The 19,154-nt window shown below is 40.0% G+C and overlaps 1 protein-coding gene across 4 annotated transcripts in view; it reads left to right on the forward strand.

Annotated features, from left to right (window-relative positions):
- Positions 1-19,154, forward strand: part of FREM2 (FRAS1 related extracellular matrix 2) — a 255,480-nt gene that overhangs the window by 95,401 nt on the left and 140,925 nt on the right. For all 4 annotated transcript variants that reach the window (XM_066236956.1, XM_066236958.1, XM_066236955.1 and 1 more), the window contains exon 4: positions 1,818-2,048. In XM_066236956.1, the coding sequence (XP_066093053.1) occupies positions 1,818-2,048 (231 nt within the window). The remainder of the gene's footprint in view (positions 1-1,817; positions 2,049-19,154) is intronic.

Below are 19,154 nucleotides of genomic sequence, written 5' to 3' on the forward strand. Positions count from 1 at the left end.
ACTGTCACTTACCTTCAGGAGCCCAGTTAGTGAATCATAAATTACATGAAATTAGTACATGTATTTTCTCAGAAATTAGTATATACTGGTAACCCATTAATAAGTACATAATTGCATTTCACAAAAGTAGTTGAAATTTGAGGATCTTACTGCTACCAGTTATTGAACATTTCTAAGTGCAACATACTTCATTAGGCACATTAAATATTTTGTCTTTTACTACTTATAACAACCCTTCATTCACTGACTCAACTAAGGTTTTCTTGAGTGCTTATTAAATGCGAGACACCTTGTTAGATTATGGACCATGATGTGATCATAATGATAACTAAGATGTACTGGGTTCTTATTATATGTAAGGCCTATTTCTCAATAACTTGCATAGGTAACCTCATGAGAAGAATGTCACTGCATCCTTTATGATACAGAAAGGTTGTCATGTACCCAAAATTACACAGCTACTAAGTGGCAGAGCTGGGATTTGGCTCCAAGGCTGACTCTCTCAACTACTACTCCATGTGTGCCTTAAATTGTCTACAACTAAGGAAGTTAATAATTTTCCTATGATCCCAAAGCCACCATGTGGCCGAGATATGATACAAAATTTGTTTTCTCATTCCAAAAGAACTTTGCATAACCTCCATACCATATTTTCGTGCCAGAGAAAAAGACAGAGTTACAGTGTCACTTAGTATAACAAAGGAATATGTTTTGTTTCATAATTAATTCTCTTCAGGGGGAAAAAAAGTCACACATTTAAACCCAAAGCTTTTTGATTTTCAGAGTTTTTTGCCCCATCTAATAATATTATTTATAATATAAATGGTTTCCCAGCTGAATATTTTTATCCCCAAGGTCATTTTTTTAACACTAGCTATGCTTAACTGTCTCACATATTGCATTAGGTTAAAATGTGGACTAATATGTTCCCTCCACAATTTCATTCTTTATTAATGCAGGGCACTTACTTTACATAGGACCTTGTGGAGATATGAAGTCTTTGGTATGTGGCTACCCGGCCTCAGATTTTAATGCACATAAGATTTACCTGGGGATCTTGCTAAAATGTTGATTCTGATTCAGTAGGTCCGGGGTAGGGCTGAAACTGCATTTTTAACAAGCTCCAAGATGTTGTTCACACTGCTGGTCCATGGACCACATTTCAAGTAACAAGGTAGACTAGCACTGCAATTGTAATAGATGCTGTGTGTTCATTATAAAAAGGGACTCGTTATTTTTCACCCAATGCAAACTTAGTATTCCACCTTAGAGGGTTTAACACAAACTTAGCTTGAAGACTATACAGTAAAACCATAATGGGGCAAGAGTAGGACAGAGTCATGAACCCACGGTGAAACACTATCACTGGACCCAGTTATCATTTCATGGAATCTGAATAGGACCTACTTTGCACTATAGGATCAATTGATGCACAAAAAGTTAACAAGGGGCCTTGGCCAGTTGGCTCAGTGGATAAAGCATCAACTCAGCATGCAGACATACTGGGTTTGATCCCCAGTCACAGTACACATGAGAAGCAACCACCTGCTTCTTCTCCCCTCCCCTTTGCCTCTCTCTCTCTTCCTCTCTCATGGCCAGTCACTCGGTTGGTCCAAACATCATCCTTAGGTGCTAAAAATGGCTCTGTTGATTCGAGCATCAGACCTAGATGGGGTTGCCAGGTAGATCTCAGTTAAGGCGCATGCAGGACTTTATCTCCCCTCCTCTCACTTAATTTTTTTTTTAAGTTAACAAGGAAAACCTTAATAATCCAATTGAAAATGAAACTAAGAAAATGATTTTGTGATTCTGTGAAGGTATTGGCACAAGAGATGGGACTGCAGTAAAAAACAAAGACTTCAAGGGCAAAGCACAGAAGCAAGTGCAGTTCAATCCAGGCCAGACCAGGGCCACATGGAGAGTGCACATCATGAGTGACGGGGAGCACGAGCAGTCTGAGACCTTCCAGGTGGCCCTCTCAGAGCCTGTGCTGGCTGCCCTGGAATTTCCCTCATTGACCACAGTGGAGATCATCGACCCAGGAGATGGTAAGAGCTATCACCAACTGTGTTGTGCTGTTGATTGGGTTTTTACGACAAAAATACTTTACAAAAAAAAGTTTTAAATTTGATGTTTGGCCTTTCTGTAGAGAGAAAAACCTAGATTAATGTTTTAGTATTCTCAGGTATGCTAAAGAAGAGGGAACCCTAAAATGAATGAAGGGAAGCTATGTATTTTCTTTTTATTTTTATTTTCTGATTATAAGGCTTTAAAATTAGAATTCAACTATAAAAAAGAAGTAAAGAAACCCACAAAATGTGGAAATTAAATATACTTCTAAAAAATGACTGGGCCAAAGAAGAAGTAAAAGCAGAATTCAAAAGATATATACAGACAAATGAAAATGACATATCAAAATTTCTGTGACACAGTGAAAGTAATAAGAAGGAAGTCTATAGCATTAACCATAGGAATACACTCAGAGAATATGCAGAGTTAGAATAACAGTTAGAGACAGCGAGACACTGAAGGATGGAGGCCATGAGTGGCTGAGTCTCGGGCCTCTCTGACCCATGCTGAAAAGAGCAAAACAGCACTCTCAGAATGCAGATTAAAGTAAGCGTGTTCCTTGTCCTTTACTTCACTACTTGAAAACACCTCCTTTCTGCTTTCCTGAGTTATTTGTACTAATCTGTATCTGAGTAAGGCTGTTGACTGGGGCTATTGCCCCCCCTCAGCCTCTCAGGGAATGTCATCTGGTCTCTGCATAGTTAGTTCATTGTCACAGTGACAAGTGGATCCATGTATGAGAAACCAAAAGAAATGACCTCCCAAAGCCTGGCAAAGGAAAAAGATGTCTACTCATTCCATTGGCTATGGAACAAAAGCAGCAGGGGAATATCCCTTGAGTGCTTGTGGTGAGGTCACTTTTAAGGTGATTTCCCAGGTTTGCCATGAACCAGCATGGCTAGTAATTCCAGGTCCTTAGGGAGAACAGCGTGGAATTAAAAAAATAGACTCACCGAGAAAAGAGGATGGGATCGGGAGGCCTCTTCAATGCTGATAGCAAGATCAGAGAGTGTACCCAGCAAATATTTTAAGGACAATTTAAAAAAATTTAAAACAGGGGAGTCATATCCTGGAACTCCTATGGGTCTACCATATCATGCTTTTTACTTAAAAAAATTTTAATTTCTTTTGAATGCTGATGAACAGGAGACGCCAAATCTTTTTCTCCTGCAAACTACTACCTTCTTTATTTGATCCAGCTAATAACACTGTTTTGTCTTTTTCCAAATAGCTCCAGATTTATGGAATAGATTTATATAGGCGGATGGGGATCCTCAATCCCCTCAGCGAGATCTTCTGAGCATGGCATTTAAGATACCAAGAAGCAGAAAAGGCCCAATAGAGATCAAGGGAACTACCAGCTTTTAGGATACACCCTTAAAGGCTCCAATGCCCCAAAGGGGTCTCATAGGATGCCATCTGGGCCCTGCTACAATAGTGGAAAGGAAGGTCATTGAGCTAAAGCCTGCCAGACTTACATGCCTCTGCTGTGAGGAAACAGGGACACTGGAAGGTAGGCTTCTCCCTCGCTCCTTTAAGGGAGGGTTCAGTCTCTTCCAGCCCTGCTCCAGCCACCTATGACCTAACCTTGCCCAGAAAGCTGGGGTTTGCCACTGAAGGCTGAAGGTGCCCAGGGCTGTCGGCCCCATCTACGACACTGTGGATGAGCCTAGGGTATTTCTTCCAAGAAGCAGATAAACTGATCTCATTTGCACAGGGGCCACTTAACTATGTCTTGCCTGAATAGTCAGGTTTTTTATTCTTCCCTCAAAGATCTCTATTGTGGGTGTTGATAGTCCTATTTTCTGCTGCTTTGTTTAATATATAGTGTTTCCTTTATCCCTCCTACCTTAATGCCCCACTCATATTTCAGGCTGGGACCTACTCCTAATTTAGAGCTCTCTTTCCCCCTTTTGCCAACTTCTATTATGAATCTACCTCTGCCACCCAGCTTAGTGTATCCCAAGGTTCTCTTTACCAAGCCAAAGTCACAGAGCTCCAGGGAAAAGCAACCTGTTCTTATCTCTCCAGGCAGAGGAGAACAGAAGCTCCATCTCCACACATGCTGCAGATGGCTTTCCCAGTTTACCTAAATCATTACCAGCTAGAAGCAGCGGTCGTTGGGACTTGGACGTGAGCTGCAAAATATAGAATTGTGACAACAATTCCAGTGCCATACGGACTTTTCCTGGACTCCTACTCCTTGTGACAGCTCCTAACAGACTGAACTGGGGTTGGGTTGCATTTTTCAGGGATTTGGCATGGTGATGGGGCCAACTTGGACTTGGTGAACATGTTAAGGACACTACTCTTTTATGGATTCTTGCTGTATTGGCCAAGAGTTTGCTTAAAGGCTTTAATCACTGTAAAAAAAAATAAGGGACTGGATAAAGAAGATGTGGCACATATACACCATGGTATACTATTCAGCCATAAGAAATGATGACATCAGACCACTTACAACAAAATGATGGGATCCTGATAACATTATACAGAGTGAAATAAGTAAATCAGAAAAAAAACAAGAACTGCAGGATTCCATACATTGGTGGGACATAAAAACGAGACTAAAAGACATGGACAAGAGTGTGGTCGTTTAAGGGGGGCGGGGGAGCGAAGGGGGGAAAGGAGGAGGGGGTGGGGGAGGGGCACAAAGAAAACTAGATAGAAGGTGACGGAGGATGATCTGACTTTGGGTGATGGGTATGCAACAGAATGGAATGACAAGTTAACCTGGACATGTTTTCTTTGAATATATGTACCCTGATTTATTGATGTCACCCCATTAAAATAAAAATTTATTTATAAATAAAGATCAGAAAGAGAAAGCCCCTGATCTTTGCTTTATTATCTAGCTTAGACAGTTAAAGCCAATATACATAATAAGGAAGTCTCTGATACAAAGCCACTCATTTGAGGCATAAATGGGATTCCTCATGAGAGTGCACCACCCCACATCATGCAACAGTCAAGGGTGTGGGGAAAAGCTTAGTGTTGAGAAGATCTTAGTATTAAAAGAGTGGGAAAGGCTTAGTCTTAAACTAAGCCTTAGCTATAACGACCTTGCCATCTTACAGCCTGTTTCCCACATATGCCCCCTTTTTATATATATATTTTTTAAATTTAGCTCATGTGCTGAGATTTACACTCATCTGATTTCCCAGATTCTATTACAAAGGCAGATAGAAAAAAAGAATAAACAGAATATTAGCATAGCCAATGTTAACAGATACAGAAACAAGTGTCTTAATACATTACAGGGATTAAAGCCTTTAAGCAAATTCTTAGCCAATGTAACAGGATCTATAATGGAGTCTTTGCTGTTTTGAATGTCCTTAACATGTTCACCAAGTCCGTGCTGACACATCACTGTTTTGCATTCCCTGCAAATGCAACCCAACCCCAGTTCAGTCTATTTAGAACTGTCACAAGGAGCAGGAGTCCAGGAACATGTCCAGGAAAAGTCCACATAGCACTGGAACTGTTGTCACATTTCTACACTCTGCAGATAGCCTCCAAGTCCAATGACCACTGCTTCCAGCACATTAAGCTTTTGTCTCAAGCCTAATGTCAATTCTGGGTTTCCAGTGATGGTTCAAATCCGGCTGGCCAAAAGTAGCAACAAGGCCGATTCCGAGGACGGGAAGTGAAAGGAGAGAAAGGCTCTGAATTCTTGGCCTAAAATAGGGTTGGGGCAGCGAGGCAGGAGGAGAAAAAGAGTGTGTAAAGGAGCAGTGGATCCATGGCAAACAAGGAGGAAAATAAGACCATCAATACCCACAACAAAGATCTGCGAGGGATGAGCAGGACCTGAATATTTGGGCAGGGCAGAGTAAGTGGCTCTGTTTATAAGAACTGAGATCAGCTTACCCTCTACTTGGACAGTTACCCTAGGCTCCTTCACGGTGACGTGAGATGGGGTCAACTGCGCTGGACACCTTCAGTCTTCAGTGGCAACCTGAGCAAGGCTAGGTCAGAGGTGGCTGGAAGAGACTGAACCTTCCCTTAGAGGAGCGAGGGGGCAGCCTACCTTCCAGTGTCCCTTTTTCCCACAGCGAGGGCATGGCCCTGGGGGGGGGGGGCAGAACAACCAGACAGGCTTTAGCCCAATGACATTACTTTCCACCCTTGAAGCAGGGCCCTGATGGAGTCTTATGAGACCCCTTTAGGGGCATTGGAGCTTTTAAGGGCATATGCCAAGAGCTGATATTTTGCCTGATCTCTTTGGGCTCTGTCTGCCTTTTCCTGTTCCTCTTGGTCATTATAGACCTTAAAAGCCATACTCGGGAGATCTCGCTGAGGAGTTTGAGGGCCCTGCACTGCCAATTTAAGCTTTTTACAGAAACAGGTTTGACAGAGAGGGTCAAGAGTGGAGTAAAATAAGCCTTATACAATTGCTCTTGTGGAGTGAGTCTCTCATCTTGGCTCATGGTGTCTTACAAACATTCAGGAACCCACCGAGGAGCCTCAGGAAACCTAGGAAAAACACACACATATCCTCAGCCCCATAAGAGAACAGGGTCTGGCCCTTGTCAGAGTCCTGTGAGCGGGTCCCCCATCGCACTTCAGGGAAGGCTTTTCTTGTTGGATTCCAGAGTCTCTCTGCTGCTGAATGACCCTGTACATCAGCATTCAAAAATATTTTTAAAGTAAAAAGCATGATAAAGAAGATTTGCAGGAGTTCCAGGATATGGCTTCCCCTTTTTTATTTTTTATAATTGACCTTTAAGCGTTTGCTGGGCACACTTTATAATGCCTTGACCCTGAGGATTGTAAAGAAATACCTGTCCTCAGGTTAATTATAAAAGTTTGACAAAATATAGTAAATACTTTTCCTACATATATATGCAGGAGCATTGTTAGTTTTAATCAGCTTAGGAAGTCCTAAAATAGAAAATGTATACAAACAATGAGCTATAGCATGCTTAGCAGCCTCACCTGTTCTGACAGAGGCTATTATAAATCCAGAATAAGTATCCACTGTAGTGTGGACAAAAGACTGTTTGCCAAATGAAGGTATATGAGTAACATCCATTTGCCAAAGTTTTCCCGGTAGGAGTCCTTGAGAGTTAACTCTAAATGAGGGGAAATTGGTTCAGCTAACCTCTATGAATGTTAAAAAGTGGTTTTAGTTCCCCTTTAGTTAATTTTAAGGAAGGTCTAAGCCAATTAATGTCTCCTAACAATTTCTGGAAATCATTTAAAGTTTGCAAATGATCCATCCTGATTTCTAATTTTTGTGGACGAATTTTTTGTCCCTCAATAATTTTTCCTAAATAAGAGAAAGGTAAAGATTGCTGTACCTTTTCAGGAGCTATATAAAATCCTGATTCTTTTAAAGAATATTCTAATTGTTGAAAAATGGTCAGCAGAGTGTCTTTGTCTGGATGAGCAATAAGAATATCACCTATGTAAAGGATTATGTGCACCTTAGGGTGCTGCCTTCATACTGGAGAGACAGCTTGAGCAACATATTTTTGGCACAAGGTGGGACTGTTAGCCATACCTTGAGGCAACTGGTATCGCTCAATGGGAGCCTAGAAATTAAGTGAAGGAACACTGAATGCAAAATGCTTGCAATCATGAGAGCTTAAAGTAATAGTAAAAAGTAATCCTTTAAGTCAATAATAAGGTGAAAATCTCATGGAATGGCAGTAAGAGAGGGGAGTCCTGGTTGGAGAGGATCCATAATTTCCATAGTCTTATTTATTGCTTTTAAATCTTGTAATAGCCTCCACTTTCCTGATTTCTTTTTAAAGAAAAATATAGGCGTATTCCATGGGCTATTAGAAGGTTTAATGCGCCCAAGCTGTAACTGCTCTTATACTAATTGAGCAGTTGCCTTAAGTTTCTCCTGAAAGAGGGGCCATAAACAGGATCTTTTTGATTTCCAATAATTGTATCTGCACAATGTATTTTTTGGGGAGCAGGAGCTACCAAGGCCCCTATACTCAATTTTGATACCCTAATCTATACCTTCTGGCATAAGGTGTTACTTCTATGGGGGGTGTAAATGACCCACTGTTCTTTCCCTAATCCCTTAGTGGGCAAAAGTTCTTAATCAAGTATTTGACCACTGACTAAATTATTAGGACTGACAAGTAACGCTCCCATATTTTTAAAAAATATCTCTACCCTATAATATTAACAGGCAGTCTAGCGAGCATATAAGGCTGAAAAAGTCTAGTATGACTTTTGTTATCTTCATATTGTAAAAAAAAGTTATACCTTTATTATGGAAAATCTTCCCTACCCCAAGCCTCGCATTGGGAGGCTATGTATTTTCAAGTAAATGAACTAAAAATAACCATAGGGTTATCAACATGTTCTTTCCCTTACTATAGTTTTATCCTTTTAGAACCAACATTGTTCCTCTCATTTTTAAAATTAATTCATTACTTTTTAAAGTCTTTTAATTGTCTTTCAAAATGTTCTTTAGACAAGTTTAAGAATTAGACCATTTTTTGGATTGATTTGTTCCATATATTGCACTTAATGTTTCAAGTTTCCTTCATATATTCCATTTTCATTTGTCCATATGTTTCCAGATTTGTTACATAATACCCACTCAACCCACTCCCACCCCTTGGTGTTTTGAATCATTGCTCATCATTTCTAATGCATGATGTTTTCTTGTCGATGCCCAGCCTTGGCCAGGGTTGGTAAAGGTACACCTCACTGTGTATATGTGTAATTTGACCTTTTCCTCCTCCTGCCATACTTCTGCAGTCTTGGCTTGTCTCAGTGCAGTCAGGAGGAGAAAGAAGAAAAAGGTTAAGTGGCTTTTTAAAGACTGGCCTTTATAAAAAGCTTGGAAAGACTCTTCTAAAGCTGAAAGAAACACTGTTGGAAGGCAGGCTTGATTTTCTTTAAAAACTGCCAGCCCACATTATCTGTCAGTCAGAAAACTATTAAATGTTTCTGTGAAGATACAATCTACTGAGTACATGGAATGGAGACATATGTGGAAAATCTCTGGTTAAATATGACTGAGAACAGGCCCTGGCCGGTTGGCTCAGCGGTAGAGCGTCGGCCTGGCATGCAGGGGACCCGGGTTCAATTCCCGGCCAGGGCACACAGGAGAAGCGCCCATTTGCTTCTCCACCCCCCCCCCTTCCTCTCTGTCTCTCTCTTCCCCTCCCGCAGCCAAGGCTCCATTGGAGCAAAGATGGCCCGGGCGCTGGGGATGGCTCCTTGGCCTCTGCCCCAGGTGCTAGAGTGGCTCTGGTCTCTGCAGAGTGACGCCCTGGAGGGGCAGAGCATCGCCCCTGGTGGGCGTGCCGGGTGGATCCCGGTTGGGCACATGCGGGAGTCTGTCTGACTGTCTCTCCCTGTTTCCAGCTTCAGAAAAATACAAAATATATATATATATGACTGAACAACTAAAGAGAGGGGATAAGAGAACTGGAGCTTTGACCCTATTCGTTTAACATCTCTGCCTCTGGTTAAATATGAAGTTCAGTTATATTTATAATTTCCATTAAGCAATAGCTAGCGTTTAATTACATTAATTTTATCCTCCTTAACTAAAAATAAATAATTTAACCTTTCTTCTAGTCCTGAGTTTTGGGTAAGTGCTAGCATAGAAAGCTTATCTCTTTTGAACAAGCCCATGACAACTATGCTACATATAAACTAGCTCATTTGTTAGAGTTTATTTAAAATCATTTCTTGATGCTTTATTTTCCAATAGGTATAATTGCCATACTTTACATTAAGGGTTAAGACACTTAAATTTATCTGTGCCTTCCTATTTCTTAGTCCAGAAGAACACTTTATAACCATAATAGGTCTCAGAAGTAGGGTGTTAAAAACAAAATACACAAACATACACACACATGCACACACACACACACACACACACACATATGCCTTATATAATCTGTCATTTTGCAGGCTACCAAATAAAACTTTTCCATAACTTCATTTCATATTATGACCATTCCAAGTTGTCTTAGAAGTTTCTAGATAAAGTTTAGTGCTCTTCATTCTAGGCCTTGATCATCCCTATAATAACAGACAAGTGTTCCATAATACCTGCTATGTTCCATGTCTTGTTGAAGACCATTGGTCTTGAAATTACAAGACCTGGGTTTGATTCCCAGTTCTACCATTTCTAGTTATATGACTTTAACCAAACTAAACAGCTTTTATTTAGTTTCCTGATGCACAAAATAAGAAAAATGAATTATTCTCATGCTGCAGCATTCTTATGAAAGAGTTCCAAAAAACATACAGCAGACCCGGACTGGTTGGCTCAGCAGTAGAGTGTCGGCCTAGCGTGTGGAAGTCCCAGATTTGACTCCTAGTAATGCACACAGAAGCGACCACCTGCTTCTCCACCCTTCTCCTCCTTTTCTCTCTCTGTCTCTCTCTTCTGCTCCCACAACTATGCTCTATTGATTTGAGCAAAATGGTCCTGGATGCTGAGGATGACTCCATGGCCTTGCCTCAGGCTCTAAAATGGCTCAGTTTTTGAGCAATAGATCAGCCCAGAAGGGCAAAACATCACCTGATCCTGCTAGATGGATCCCAGTTGGGGTGCATACAGGGGTCTGTTTCTGCCCCCCACCTCTCATTTAATATAAATAAATAAATCACAGTTCAAATATTGTTTTTATTTCTAAGGTCATAGATATAATTTGAGATTTTATTTTAAGTAAATTTTTACTGACACAAATGATCGTTTTCTTAATTATTTCAAAATTTTGAATTTCTTCATAAACTCTCTTGTAATGCTTCACATGTTAAATTCACTAGCCCTAGGAATCATTATGTCTGTAATATTTCTCTCTCTACTTATTAATTCCAGGGCATTTTATGAGATTTTACTGCATGCAATAAAAATGTATCCAGCTCATACTTGTGCAAGGTACAGTACTATGTATTGGGAATACAAAGATAAGATATCATCCTTTCTATCAAAGAGCATATGATCTACTTGGAAAGACATCTCTGTGAATAAGCAATTGCAACTAAGTGTGTTGTCATACAACAAAGTAGGAACAAGTGTTATGGGAACAAGAAGATGGAATAATCAGCTTTGCATTATTTCAGACTGGGAACTGCATTTATTGATTTGCCAGTTCAGATAAAAGCAAGGACATACTTTTGCCTATACTGTCCTTGCCCACAGCTGGTACTGATAATGATAACTGAAATTCACTGAGCATGTACTGTGTGCCAGACGGTGTGTTAAACACATTATATTCTTTCTTTCTCTCAACCTTTGTTGCCTCACTATCTTGCAGGATTATGTACCATTTTAGATGTTTTACTTGGACACTCTCAATTTCACATGTCACAAGTTTTAGAACATTGGTTCATAAATTAAAGACAAAAAAAACCCAGCCAAAACTTAACATGTATTCTCTACACATATACAGAAACATGTACCAATATACATAGGTTCTGGATTCTAACATATTCATGACTATACTCTTATAATAACTGTTTGTTTATATTATTTAAATTACATAGTTATAATTTCAGTAAAGATTTTAAATAACTATGTATATTTTAATAAATACATAAGTATCTATATTCATTGCAAAAATAATAATATACTTAGGTGCTTATTTATTTCGCCATGAGGCAATGCCCGCATGAACATGCTATAACACCTCTCATGCCTCCAGATATTTGTGACTCTCTGGTTGGGAACCAGGGCTCTGTAATTGATAAAACAGAATCCTCTTTAAAGAGCAGGTCCAGTCATGATGTTTTCCTGTGTCGTGTGTGCAAGAGCTCACATAGCCTACCTCCAAGGGCAGGTACTGAGAGCCTGGGGCACGTGCTTCCCAGTCCCCATCCCTGACAGCCCTGGGGTGGCCATGAATTGAGTAGAGCTAAATCTCCTGCACAGCCACACACAGCTCTCACAGTGGTTCTGACACCTGCCAATCAAGGAGGGCCCACCCAGACACAGGACAACTGTCAGAAGGGCTGGAAAATACACATTTTATCTAAAGCACTCATCTTTTGTTACACAAAAAATGGAGGGCTGAGAAGGGTTCTTTCCTACTACAGAACAAAATTTTTTATAGGGTCGCTAATGAGGAAATGGATCATTCTGCCATGATTATGGGTATCAATTACTTCCTAGACACACGGGTTTAGTGATTTACTGATTAAATTGACAAATTTATAATTCAGTTACATTATAAATCGAAGCCTGGGGCCCTGGCCAGTTGGCTCAGCGGTAGAGCGTCGGCCTAGCGTGCGGAGGACCCTGGTTCGATTCCCAGCCAGGGCACACAGGAGAAGCGCCCATTTGCTTCTCCACCCCTCCACACGCCTTCCACTCTGTCTCTCTCCTCCCCTCCCGCAGCCAAGGCTCCATTGGAGCAAAGATGGCTCGGTCGCTGGGGATGGCTCTGTGGCCTCTGCCTCAGGCGCTAGAGTGGCTCTGGTCACAACATGGCGACGCCCCAGAGGGGCAGAGCATCGCCCCCTGGTGGGCAGAGCGTTGCCCCATGGTGGATGTGCCAGGTGGATCCCGGTCAGGCGCATGCGGGAGTCTGACTGTCTCTTCCTGTTTCCAGCTTCAGAAAAATGCAAAAAATAAATAAAAATAAAAAAATAAATCGAAGCCTGTAGGACAAAGAGAAAAACCAGAATAAGAACAGAACAGATTGTGGAGCAGAGATACGAACTTCTCTTTGGCTTACCTCCCATGCCTCAGGAATTCTGTGGCCCATGGAAAATCTGATATTTGTTGTTGTGATTTTCACCTTCTTCCTTTGCTCTTCTCTATCCCATTGCTGTCCATCCCTGTTTCAGTTTCACTCCACCATCTCCATCCTTGACATGTGCACAAAGATAAGTTGCAGTTAGGGGGAGTTTTAAAGAGCATGAAGTGTTCAACTCATGTTCTATCTGAGGAACCTGAGAAAGAGGGCCTCCGTTTAATCTCTGCCCAAGTCAGATTTGGTTTTACTTGGTTTTCTTTTCTATCGGCAGAGATGGGTCAAATTACACTTCGTTTGAGGGGCCGTGGGCACTCCTCTGTGAAATTCTATTGAATACTGACCACTGGCTTCAGTTAAAAGATCCTCTGTAGTGAGGCTGGACTCTGACTGAAGCAGACAGTAGGTTCCACGTGACAAGGAGGGCTTCGAGGAACTTCAGGTGGCTGCCATTCCTCCTACTTTTTTCTTTTTAAACTTAAGCCCAATGTTGATGTAAGAAGCAGCCAAACCTGCAGAGGACTTTCCGAAGAACTTACTTGAGCCAAATGGACTACAGAGAATGAGGTTTGCGTTTCCTTTATGCATTTGAAATAAAGGAGGGAACTTAAGGAAGGTTCCATGAAGTTGTGAAAAAGCCAAGTGTATATTGGATTACAGGACAGTTAACAAGATCATGAGCTCTCTTGAGGGTGATTAAGTTTCTGAGGGGTCTGAAAAAGAGGCATTTCAAAGGTATGTTAACCCAGGTGCACAGAAGCAATGAATAGAGCTTGCTTAAGGCAGAGATAAACCTTTAACAAAAGAAGTTATATACCTGGAATATGATTAACTTGCCCAGTTAAGATGATATGATTAGATCACTCTGTCGGGTTACTGTTGGTTAGATTTATTACAGAGCACCTATTTCGTCCACACCATGAAGGTCAAAGAGGTCACTCGAAAGGCTGAGGATAAGATAGTCATGGAACTAGTGTTTAACATCTGTGAGTACCTGCTGTGAGCCAGACAGTGCATTAGGAGCTTTGTAACCTTCTATTATTCAAGTGTTACATTTAGAACTGTGAGACTTGAGATCAGTTTTAAAATGAAATCTCTCAGACTCATAGAATTTACTCCTCTATAAAGCCCCCCAGCCACACATACACTGTATATTCGGCCACATTATTTACCTCTTCTTGTACATGCAAAACAATAAAAGAACAAGAACAACACAGTAATTTCTTCTTATTTTATTCTATTACCTTTTTTCTTTATACATCAATCCTCAGATATATGTATTAGTATAGGTGAAAGAAAAAGAAGAAAGTGTTCTAGGAAGATAAATCAAGACCAGCTCAGCCCTTGCGTAATGATTTGTATTCAACAAATGTCTACTGACGTATCTGCTATGTGCCAGAAATTCTGCTAATAGCAAGGGCTACAAGTGCTAGAGAAAGAAGGCACACTAACCATGAAGGATCACATAATTAGATGATTGCATTGCATGGAATTGTTACAATGAACAATACAAAGTGAAATGTGCCATGATAAGGGAGCAGTCCACACTCATGGGAGAAGTATCTAACCTAGAATAAAGATTCTTAACTTCCCCTGTATTTGGTTCCCCAGCTGTCAGAAATTATACCATCTCTTCTCAGTCCTAGAAATATATATGGATATTAATTAATATTGAACATTTCATTCCTTTTATAAGTAAAATATGTAAGAGCTAAAACTTCTTATTTGGTATAAAAATCCCATTCCTTTTTTTTACTTTGTATTAAATATTTGATCTCTGTCATTTTTTTGTGGGGTCAGATTAGTTAGTACTACATAATCCTTAGTAGAGAATAAACAGTATTCTGGAGGAAAGTAGGATCTATACCTCAAGAACCCTAATCTTGCCTGACTGGTGGTAGCATAATGGATAGAGCCTCAACCTGGGATGCTGACATCCCAGATTCAAAACTTCTGGGTTGCTTGAGTAGGGGCTCATCTGGCTTGAACGCAGGCTCACCAGTTTGAGCATGGGGATGCTGGCTTGAGCGTGGGATCATTGACATAATCCCATGGTCACTGGCTTGAGCCCAAAGGTCGCTGGCTTGAAGCCCAAGGTCTCTGGCTTGAACCCAGGGTTGCTGGCTTGAACAAGAGTGTCACTGACTCAGCTGAAGCCCCTGGGTCAAGGCACTTATAAGAATCAATCAATGAACAACTTAAGTGCTGTAACTATGAGTTGATGCTTCTCATCTCTCTTCCTTTCTCTCTCTCTCAAAAGAAAGAGAGAGAGAGAGAAGGAAGGAAGAAAGGAAGGACTTTAATCTTATTTGATACAGACTTATTTGCTGAGTGAACCAAACCCATATTATGAGATAGAATTTAGAAGGCATAGGCTATTATAGGAAATCCAAACATTAGTTGTTTTTTATTTTAATTTTTGTACCATTGGCAAGTTGACATAGGGAGATCACTGAATGAATACCTGATATTTTGAGGAGAGCCTACCAAAATCAAAGGTCCAGAATTAACAAGACGATAGTCAACTGCAACCAATGACAAAGAAATAAGTAATTAAAAACAGTATGCAAGAGCTTCACCTTAATTAAGTGTGAAGCTTGTTTCTTTTTGAACTCTATAGCTATGAGGCATGAGTCACCATCTTAAAAGAAACAAAAAATTCTTTGTTGGAAACAAATACATAAGCAAAACACTTGTTGAAAATACAGCACACAGTTCCTGGCCCCATAAGGTGGATAAGAAAAAGAAAGTGGTGCAAAATAGAACTCTTTTAGTGATATAAAACTTTCTGAAAGTTTCTACACTTACGAAATAAAAACACTTAATGAGACAAAGCTTATCCAGAGATTCACTCTTAATCAACATGTCTGCCTCGTACTAAAGAATAATCTTTGGAACCCAATGGCGTCCTAATGTGAAATTATAACTCTTATTATGTTATTTAGATATGTTTTCATTATTCTCATTTCTTTTTCAAGTCCCTTTGAAATTAACCAATATTACTATGACTGTTTCACAGGTCTGAGAGAACTATCCTAGTTCAAACACATCAGTGACGAGTCTAGTCAGTACCACTTGTTGGACAGTCTAAGGGCACCACAATAGCCTGAAGGTGTTCCAGAATATTTTCCGGATGTTTCTGAATGTGCCAAACTTTTTTAAAACGATGAATACTCCATGTATTTATCCATGCATGCACTGCATTTTTTTCCCTTTCTTTGTTCTATTATAGCAAAAAAAAAGGGGGGGGAGGGTAGAAGATATTCTGTTCTGTCAGATTGTTGGCAGAGTCTTTTTGGCAAATCTGTTCAGTATACTTGAGAAAAGGTCAATTTGAACATTTCCTTTCAAATGTAGCTACAACTACTTTATTTCTGAGAATAGAAGTCATTTTTTGCCTAAGTCACAGCACAGTGAAACCTAAAAATAAAAACAGCAATTGCAAATCAAAGTACTCATTGCAATAGTCACATTGACTGATAAAAATATAGATCCACTTTATATGGCTTCATCTTTAAAAAATACAGAGTAATGAAACCAATCCAAAAACAGAAAAATAACACAAGTTCATTGTCAAAAAGTTGGAGATTAAAATAAGTAACGGTCACTTGTAGTCCTACCACATGGAAATGACCACTATTTGTGTTTGAGAGAAGGTGATCCTGCTGTCATTTTTTTCGACATGTCTCTATTTAGTTAGTGTGGAGTTTACTATATCTATACTATAGCCCTTGCTTTCTCCCTCATGAACACCTTCCCAGAGACTCCTGCAGTTTTGGTCTAATGTGCTAATAGGTTTTGACATAGTTTATCCTTTATATTAATATTTTATCATACAGGTATGATATCTGTATATATATCATTGTGTATATTATACATATATATGTTTATATAATACTTTTGCAATTTTATATGAATAAAATTATGTGTGTATGGGACCTGGCCAGTGAGCTCAGTTGAACAACCCTTTTCAGGTAAGAACGTTGTCCCGAAACAAGAGTGAGGGTTCCATCCCTGGCCAGGGCACACACAGGCAGCAGCCACTGACTGTACAAACAGTGGAACAACAAATGAATATTTCTCTTCCCCCTACTCTCTCTCTTCCTTCCTCTCTCTGTCTTTCTAAAAATTAAAAAATTAAAATTAAAAATTAAGCCCTGGCCAAATATCTGGTTGGAGCATTGTCCAAAGTACAAAGGTTGCCAGTTTGATTCCCCCATCAAGGCACAACTCAGTGCTCCTGTCTCTCTCCCTGCCTCCCTCAAAATGTGTGTGTGTGTGTGTAATCCATAGGTGTACAATTCTTTAAAACACACTGAGTCTTTTTAAAAATTCTTAAATTATCTGTTTCTAGCTTCATTTTTTCTGCTTCTACTATACCTGCCATCTCTATTTTAGCAGTACTTTATATCTCTCTATTATCATTTCAATTTAGCCTTTTATTTTTCTCTGGCATGAGTGATGCTTCCTGACACCCTGTGTGTTCTTCTTTTCGGAGTAGAGCATAGTAGCTATGAGCTTGAGCTCTGAAACAGACTTCTTGGGTTCAAATCCCAGCACAACCACCTACCAGCCCAACCTTCAACTGGTTACTTAACCTTTGTGTACCTCATGTTGTTGGAGGTAAAATGACAGTCATAATGTTCTTACCTGAAAAGGGTTGTTGCAAAGATAGACAAGGTAGTTTAGAGTGTTTAGAATAGGGCTTAGCAAATAGTAAGAACCTCATACATATTAGCTTGTCATTTTTAGGGATAGGAGAAGAATGCTACTTTTCAGGACTTTGCATTTACAAAAGTTATGCTTACTTGAGGTAGTCTGTATATTGTACTGTATATTGCTTCTATTGTACATATAAAGTGAAGCTGAAAAGTAATGTTAGCTGGAAACTGTTACTAGGGAAGTCTTTCTTCATCTCTCCCACAAAGTTCTGTCAGCAGCTAAGTCAACAGAAGACCTAAACTTGGTGCCGGACCTGTTTGCCCCTTGTCAGATCAAGAGTAGGAATGACTCCACAGCTAACGGCTAGCTCTGGACACCCAGCTTTCTTCTTCATGTATAATTTAAACCTATAGGCACTAACAAGAAGTTCTGGCTAGTTTAATTAATACTGCATGGGCTATATGGTATAGGAGAAACCAAAACTCAGGTATTCATGGTATTAAATTAAAATCTGATACATGGACCCTGGCCAGTTGGCTCAGCAGAAGAGCATTGACCCAGTGTGTGGAAGTCTCAGGTTCAAGTCCCGGTCAGGACACACAGGAAAAGTGACGATCTGTTTCTCCCTCCCTTCCCCCCCTCTTTTCCTCTTCCACAGCAAGGTTCAGTTGGTTCGAGCACATTTGCCCTAAGCACTGAGGATGACTCTGTGGAGCCTCCACCTCAGGCGCTAAAAATAGCTCGGTTGCGAGCATGGCCTCAGATAGGGGTTGCTGGGTGGATCCAAGTTGGGGTGCATGTGGGAGTCTGTCCCTGTATCTCCCCTACTCTTGCTTGAAAAGAAAATAAAAAGTCCCATACATGGGACTTTTCTGAATAACTTATTTGAAAAAAAAATGGCCAGTATAGATAAGCAATATAGAATAAATACTGCTCACAAAAATTAGGGGATATTTCAAAATGAATATGAAGTGATTAAAAAAAGAAGTGTTTGGCCTGACCTGTGGTGGTGCAGTGGATAAAGCGTCGACCTGGAAATGCTGAGATCGCCAGTTCGAAACCCTGGGCTTGCCTGGTCAAGGCACATATGGGAGTTGATGCTTCCAGCTCCTCCCCCCCCCTCTCTCTCTGCCTCTCCTCTCTCTCTCTCTCTCTCTCTCTCTCTCTCTGTCTCTCCCTCTCTTCTCTAAAGTGAATAAGTAAAATAAAAAAAATTTTAAGAAAAAAGCGTTTGATTTTTTTATTAAACAAGAACATCAGAAAAGCAAATGAAAAGTCAAAGTTGCTCAATTGTGCAAATAAAATGCAAAACCAAATTTTATTTCATTGGTGAAAATGCAATATATAAAAGACTGAAAGTATTGGAATATTGGCATCTTTATATTCATTTTTAAATATCCCCTGATTTTTGTGAGGACTTCAACATGTGAATTTTGAGGGGCACACACATTCAGTCCACAAGAAACTTGAAAAAAGATATATATCATTTAGTAAATGCCATTTAGAAAATTGCCAACACCAAGGTGATACCAGAGTTAATTTCCATAAAGTTAATGTAAAGGAACTCACTGAAATTCACTGAATGCTTAACTTGAATATTTCTTGGTACTTTGTGTATTTTTTTACTGAAATTTTATATTTGGTAAAATCCTACATCAGAATTATAGATATAATTTTTACCTTCACTCAAACTCATCCTAAAAATAAATAAGAAGGAGCGCTGGCCAGTTGGCT

Source organism: Saccopteryx bilineata, chromosome 6, assembly GCF_036850765.1.
Source record: "Saccopteryx bilineata isolate mSacBil1 chromosome 6, mSacBil1_pri_phased_curated, whole genome shotgun sequence".
In the NCBI taxonomy this organism is placed as follows: Eukaryota; Metazoa; Chordata; class Mammalia; order Chiroptera; family Emballonuridae; genus Saccopteryx; species Saccopteryx bilineata.